This window comes from Tinamus guttatus, unplaced genomic scaffold, assembly GCF_059628265.1.
Source record: "Tinamus guttatus ecotype Peru unplaced genomic scaffold, ASM5962826v1 Tinamus_guttatus_pri_ptg000035l, whole genome shotgun sequence".
Taxonomy (NCBI): domain Eukaryota; kingdom Metazoa; phylum Chordata; class Aves; order Tinamiformes; family Tinamidae; genus Tinamus; species Tinamus guttatus.
Window position 1 is genome coordinate 7074787 of NW_028288569.1, and position 7275 is coordinate 7082061.

Genomic DNA, 7275 nt, shown 5'->3' on the forward strand with positions numbered 1-7275 from the left:
GATACTCTTGTTGTGGAATTTGAATAAAATCATTAGGACTCCTTCAGCTTTTGAGGCAAAAACAGGCTGGTGTAGACGATTCAAAGATTCAGCCTTTCTGTTCATTCAGCCTTTCTGTTGTTGTTACCTGTATTGCAGCTGGTTCCCTACCTTCAGTCAAATCTAACAGGCTTCCAGAATCTGGAAATCCTGAACTTCAGAAATGGCAGCATTGTAGTGAACAGCCGAATGAAATTTGCCAAGCCCGTGCCTCGGAACGTTACCAATGCTGTGTACATGATCCTGGAAGACTTCTGCAACACGGCCTATCATACCATGAACCTGGCCATCGATAAGTACTCCCTGGATGTGGAATCGGGTACGGAGGCATAGAAGTACCTTTGTCGGAGTCAGGGTTTTAGTACCTTTGAAGTCAGGGTTTTAGGAGCAACTTCTTCTTTAAGAATTTGCTTATAATCCCAGCATCTCAGAGAGTGTCCACCACTTTTCAGAGACTGGAGAAAGCTTCTTAGAAAGACAGTCCTTCAGAGAGTTAACAACCAAAAATTCCATGTGGGGAGTAAATGGATGAATCCAGACTGAGTAGATTATATGAGGCCCCTATAGAAACCCAGAGACACAGCTAACTCGCGTAGCTCTCTGTAATGCCACTCTACCTCCACTTCGGAGTGAGAAGGAAGTTTGGTCAGTGAGTAGAGTGGTGTCCATTTTGCTTTTTAACAACTGTTAACTTATTTGTGAGTTCAGGACTTGAAAGCAGTAAAAAGTTTTATGCCCTTTTAATTCATTTCTCTGATACAGGATGAAAGTTTTGGGTTTTTTTTTTCCCCAGCCAGCCGGCAGTTTACCATACAGGTAACTCAAAAACATTTCCTGTTATAGTGTTAGAGGAAAATAACAGTGCAGACTTCGGCAAATGGGAGCTGTTTTTCTCAGACAGCGTGGTTATAAAGATGGTCTAATTAGCGTAGAAAATCTTTTGATAGTAATCACTTAATAGTATACCTGCCCTCCTAATCTTGATACAAGCTCTCCCGAGCCTCTCATGTTTTCTTGATACAGATACAGACTGCCTGAAGTCACCTTGCCCTTCCTTGTGTTACTGCCTAGTTTTTCTGTCAGGAGGAATGCTGGAGGTTAGATTTGGTTTATTCACTTTCAAAATAGCATCCCAGGTGACAGAAGAGGAACAGCATGTTCCAGAAAGAAAATGTTCTATACTTCTTTGTGTGTATGTCTTTGTGTGGGTGGTCTTGGCCGTACCACTCACACCCATTTTACAGGCAGAGATGAGCGCCTCAGATCTCTGTGCAGAATGAATGATATGTGCTGGATTTTGGCGAATATTGTAACTAAGAGATCATTAGAAATGCTACTCCTCAGGGCAAGAGAGCGGAAGTGCTTTTCCCCCATTAAGGTTATTAGTATTTTCTGTCTTGTCCGTTCTTAGGTGATCAGGCAGATCCCTGCAAATTCCAGGCCTGTAATGAGTTCTCCGAATGCCTAGTAAACCGCTGGAGCGGGGAAGCAGAGTGTGTGTGCTATCCTGGCTACCTCAGCATCGATGGGCTGCCATGCAACAGCGTCTGTGATCTGCAACCCAACTTCTGCCTGAACGATGGCAAGTGTGACATAAGCCCTGGGCAAGGGGCTATATGTAGGTGGGTCTTCTTTTTGCCTCAAGTATTGAAGTACTGAAGTATTAAAACTCCTTATTGCCTCTTTTGCTGTATTCCCTAGCAAGTTCTGCAAAACCATGTGTAAGAGGAAGGATGTTTATGACTAACATCCACCTAATGCTGCTGACTGGAGGTCCCGGTGTTAATTTTCTCATGTAAAGCTCACAAATTAGGTAGGAGCAAGTTTCCTTAGCAGAGAGGAAATTGGAAATAGTAGTAGAGCGGAAATAGGAAGGAAAGGTTAAGAGGAAAACTAACTAGTAGAGATGGTGGCAGTGGAACATACTCAGTTGTTCAAATCACTTCAATGATCTTTGGGGAAAGAATTTACCTTCAGAAATTTTCTTAAGTACTATAATGTTACATAATGTAATAAAACATCTATGACTTTATTCTATCACAAAGATAATCTGACTTTAAAGGCATAATAGGGATGAAATATTAAAATGGACAATCTTTTTAAAGAAAAAACAGTAAAATTATTGGTCATGAGAAAAATCATTTATGGTGCATAAAGATCAAGATGCAAGTAGTTTCACTTTTTAGCTTTTTAAAGCTACAAATGTATTTGAACAGTATTTGACAGTACCAAAATATATAGCTAAATATATGCTCTTTATGGTAGTGCACTTAGATTCTTTCTTTCTTTCTTTCTTTTTTTTTTTCTCCCTTCTCAATGTTTAGAAACAAAATATAGCTATCAACAAAGTCAGGAAGAAATATTGTAAAAAAGCAAGACACTACTAAAAGTTATTATTTATGTTACATCAGGTGATTTTTGTTAAAAGATTTGCCTACAATTTGCTTTTTTTCAGGTCAGTCTTAAGCATTTTAACAGCTAATATAAAAAAAAAAAGAAAATGTTTTAAAGCTATGAAAAATTGGTACTCTCACATGTGTAAGACAGATTTTATCATAATTATCTAATAGTGTTTATGAGAAAGAGGTGAACATGCTCCAGGCACTTTTTACGAAACTAACTTTATGAAAAAAATAAAAAAACAGTTACTACTTTAGCAAAAGTATCTGAAATAGTTTCTTAAAAGATGTAATTTACTTACGTTTCTAATTAATGAGGTTCATACTTGTGAACGGTCATAATGTTTTACAGTTTTTCAGGTTTTTATAGTAAAAAGCCTGAAACACAAAAATCCAATCCAAATCCCAATAATTATGTTTATAGTCAGCATCAACATTATGAATTCCCATGCTCAATATCAAAGCCAGGTGAAAATAATGAATGCTGTTTTGGGGAAAAATTGTAATGATACAATGGACTTCCTCTTTATTTCTAGCAATCTATTCTACATATTTATTTAACTGCCCTGTATGGAGCTTGCTACACTCTAAAAATATTCTGTTCATTTAACACATCTTCATTTGCATTATATCACAATATAATTACAGGTAGAATACGATTTTGTTAGTGTTTGATACATCTTGTGGAAGACTGAATCAAGGGATAACACCTTTTAACTCAATCTAAACACCTTACGTCACAAGATTTATTACTATAGCTAAGTAGCAAAAGCCGCAAGTGTTCACCTTCACAAATTATTATTCATGTACTCTTCTACCGATAATCACTCAACTCAATAATATTAAAGAGGCTGCTGATGATTTTAAAAAAAAAAAAAAAAGAAAGAAAGAAAAAGTTGGTCTTTGAAAATGCAGAGGTATTTACCAAGGTAACTTAACTAAGAGCCTGCCAAACTCACATTAACCAAAGTGGCATTTTTTGCTGGTGTTTTATTTCCTAGTGTGCTTTTGTTGCAGGTGTCGTGTAGGAGAGAACTGGTGGTACAGAGGGGAGCACTGTGAAGAGTACGTGTCTGAGCCGCTTGTTGTGGGTATTGCAATCGCGTCGGTGGCAGGATTCCTTCTGGTGGCCTCTGCTGTAATCTTCTTTCTGGCCAGGACCCTTCGAGACCAGTACACGAAGAGTGACACCGAGGACTCACTGGGGTAAAAAGCCACTTCTAATATTTTAAAGCATGTCTTCTGTGACTACAATTCTGTCCTAAGTCTCACATCACCCAGTTGACAGGAGTTACCTCTAAGCACCAGGCTTCCTTAATCCATGTGCTGCGGCCCCAGGCTGCGGAGAAATTCACCGTGTGTTTATTGCTTCCCCAGGCAGGGTGACAGCCTCTCATCCATTGAGAATGCGGTGAAGTACAACCCCATGTACGAAAGCGATACCACCGGCTACAGCCACTACTACCGGAGATACCCCCAGCTGACGTCCTACAGCTCGACCAGTGCAGAGACATCCGCTGAGTACAGCAGTGAAGAGATAAGGCACATTTATGAAAACAGCGAGCTTACTAAGGAGGTGAGTGAATTTTGGCCTTATAAAGACATCCAAAACATCAAATAACTATTGTCTTATTCAGAAGTTGTTATTCTAGAGGTGGGCTCAACCTTCCCTTCAGCCTATATGCTGGGCAAGTTGCAACTCTGTCTGCAAATATTTCAGAGTAGAGCGAAAGGATTTCCTTCCCTGCTTGCTACTGGGGAACTTTCATATGATAAAGGATCTGACCTCTGAAATAATTCTCCTTACCCACCCCCCTATGTTGCTAGACGTAGCCTTATTTTTTTAGGGCCCCATGGCATCTGCAAGCACATTTATAGAGCCTCTATATAGGTTTTTGAAAGTTCAGATCTTTTTATAGCCAGTAAGTTAATCACATTGTTCTCCTTCCCCGTTGCAAACATAATATCTAGGGCTGAAGAGAAGGGATTTATATTTAGGAAGTAACAATAAAGCTTTGAACAATTGCTAGAGAGGTGAATCCAGCCTGTAACTGGGCTTGTGGGCAAAGCGTCTATTAGAGATGAATGGTTCTGCTAAATTCGGTTGAAATGTCAGCTCTCCAAATTCTGGCTATGGTTTAGCAGTGAAGTATTACTAGACTCCAGGGCTTCGTTTTAAAAATAAGTGTAAATACATACTTTTAATATTGGATTGTCCCATTTCAAGGTGGTCTTCTTGAAACAGCAAAGCATAAAATTCCCTTCTTTCAGTTATCAGTAATATTCAGTAATATTCTAATTTCTGTTCTTTTATATACCTACTGTTTCCTGTATTTTAGGAAATTCAAGACAGAATTCGAATTATAGAGCTATATGCTAAAGACCGTCAGTTTGCAGAGTTTGTTAGGCAGCATCAAATGTGAGTAAAATATCTTGTTTGGATCATTCTGTGTGTGTCTTCTCATGTGACTTTTGCTACATTACTGTACTGTGTGGTGGGTCTTGAAGTGCTAGGACACCTAGGTGAAGATTTCCACATTATTCCTGAAGACATTGATACCTTCTAAATTAGTTAAAATTAGTGGTGTCAAACTAGATGCCCACAAAAGATGTTAAGAACAGTGAAAAGGAATTCTAAAGTTACTGGGTATCAGAAATCAGAAGAACTGAAATCAACTTATGTCCTTAAGGCATAAATAGAACCCTCTTATCTCCTTCATGATAGTTAGTGGTGCTTGTTGTTTAATTTAAAACACAATTTTTAAAAGCATTTTGGTCTATTTAGAGTTCTCAAGGCTTGCCAGCTTGCTAAAAATGAGTAGGTCACTAGCACAATAGAGATTGTGGGCACAGGTTGTAATTAAAAGCTTACATTTCCAAATAAGTTACCAAGCTGAGATGTGTACTTTGATGAAAGTTAACCATGAAGAGACTGTAGAAATGTTTGCATTATACATTCCTATGAGTTGTTCTCAGTGCAGCAAGTGGAAAGTTAGAGATAGTTCTATTGGTTTGAAAGATACTACAGTTGCTTGGAAGCAGATTAAAAATAGATGCAGTAGCAAATCTCATGGTCCAAGATCAGCAACTATACTTTTTTAAAAATTGAAAATAACTGCAGCTTGCATTTTTCAGTGTCAGTTGTTGATTTTTTTTTTTTTTAAATCTTGAAAAGGATCAGCTTCTAAGTTTTCCACAGCTGGAAAACAGTAAGGGCTGCTTAATATAAGCCTTGAATCCAAAATTTGAAAAAGACTAACTTAATCATTGCTTTTCTGTTTTTCATTTCAGGAAGCTGCTTTAAGAAAAAAAAAAAAAAGAAAAAGAAACCAATAGAAAACATGTGGGAGATAAAGACTACCTTGTTGCCATAGCAATGGGCTCAGATGTAACTGCAAAGTTACTTATAGTCTTAACATCGCATGGATGGGTACAGATGTTTTCTCAATGAATGGCTAAAATGTATGAATGTCTGTTTATCTGGATTGCCTCTGACTTTTCTGCATAAAGAGACATTCCTAAGAGGTGATCAGAATGGCAGGGGTTATGAAAGTTCATTTTTCTTCAAATCTGAAATGGACAGTCAGAGTTTGTATACCAAGGCAAAAAATCTCCTCAGGAAAGGAGAAGATACATGCACAAATGGAAAATAAAACACATATTTAAAATCTCTGCCTGGCATTCTTCCTGTCACTGGAGGCTACTGTAATGGTTTCACAAGTATAAAGTTCTAGTTGAAAGAAATATTTATAGCTCTAGTTGAAAGAAGTATTTGTTTTGCCCATGAATGCTTTGTAGGCTATAGCTATGCTGCTAGAATAGTATTTGTATTATTTTAAAGCATTCCTATTATAAACTCAAACATAACTCAGTGGAAAAATTTCCTTGCACAGCTGCCTGATTTAGTTTGTCACTTGACATTAGCAAAGCAGAACATTTAGCTCGCCTAAATGCTCTCCCCCAACACCAAGCAGCACCTCTGACTTTCAGCGGCCTCATTCCCCACCTTAGCAAGGTGGGGCAGAACGTCTACAATGTGATGATTTTACAGCCAAGACGGTTGTTGGTTCTCCAGCTCTTCCTGACAGACACATAACCTGGGGCACAACAGGGGCTTCTTCTGGAAAAAATTAGGTGACTAACATTTTGTTGTATATTGACGATGTGTTGGGTTTTTATAACTTAATATAAGTTAAGCGTTTCTTGTGCATTTCCTCGTTTTTCATAATGGAATTATTTATTGAAATAAACAGGTGCACAATTTACTGATGAAATACTAAAGTGGCATTTGCACCTATCTTTTTAAAAATGTACATGCTGTTTATTTAACGTTCAGTTCAGCCAATCAATATCTGAATTTTCTTTACTGAACTGCACCATAGCCTGCCAGCTCTGTTTCAAAATCAGGCAGTGGTATTTAAGTGCATGCATTTTTGGTAGATGGCAGCAGGTTTTAACGGGGAAGGGAAAAAAAACATGAGGTCCCTCTGGACTAACGGAAGCCAGTGTAGAATTATTCACGTAGGAGCCTGGAGCATTTTAAAATAACTGAATTGATACAGAGACCTCCTGAGGTTCAAAATCTGAATTTTGTTTTGAAGTCATGAAGAGACTGGAGACTGTTAAGGTATGTTGGAGCTTTGGCTGGTCACCAAATCTCTCTATTTAAGGCATTAACACTGCTGCTAAATTTAGAGTGCTAACAATCTCACATTGCCTCTACTAGAAAGATAGGCTGCTTTTTTTTAAATCTTTGCAAATATAATAGTCAACAGTTCTTGGCCTGCATGTGCCAACAGCCACCTGATACTTTTTAAAGTTAAGCGATAGTAAAAGC

At 38.0% G+C, this 7275-nt stretch overlaps 1 protein-coding gene across 1 annotated transcript in view; it reads left to right on the forward strand.

The window, feature by feature from the left end:
- IMPG2 (interphotoreceptor matrix proteoglycan 2) overlaps positions 1-5767 on the forward strand; it is a 54462-nt gene extending 48695 nt beyond the window's left edge. The window contains exons 16-21 of the mRNA XM_088533883.1: positions 139-358; positions 1451-1661; positions 3456-3644; positions 3816-4014; positions 4778-4857; positions 5730-5767. Of these exons, the coding sequence (XP_088390009.1) occupies positions 139-358; positions 1451-1661; positions 3456-3644; positions 3816-4014; positions 4778-4857; positions 5730-5742 (912 nt within the window). The 3' untranslated portion in view covers positions 5743-5767. The remainder of the gene's footprint in view (positions 1-138; positions 359-1450; positions 1662-3455; positions 3645-3815; positions 4015-4777; positions 4858-5729) is intronic.
- Positions 5768-7275: the final 1508 nt, after the last annotated feature.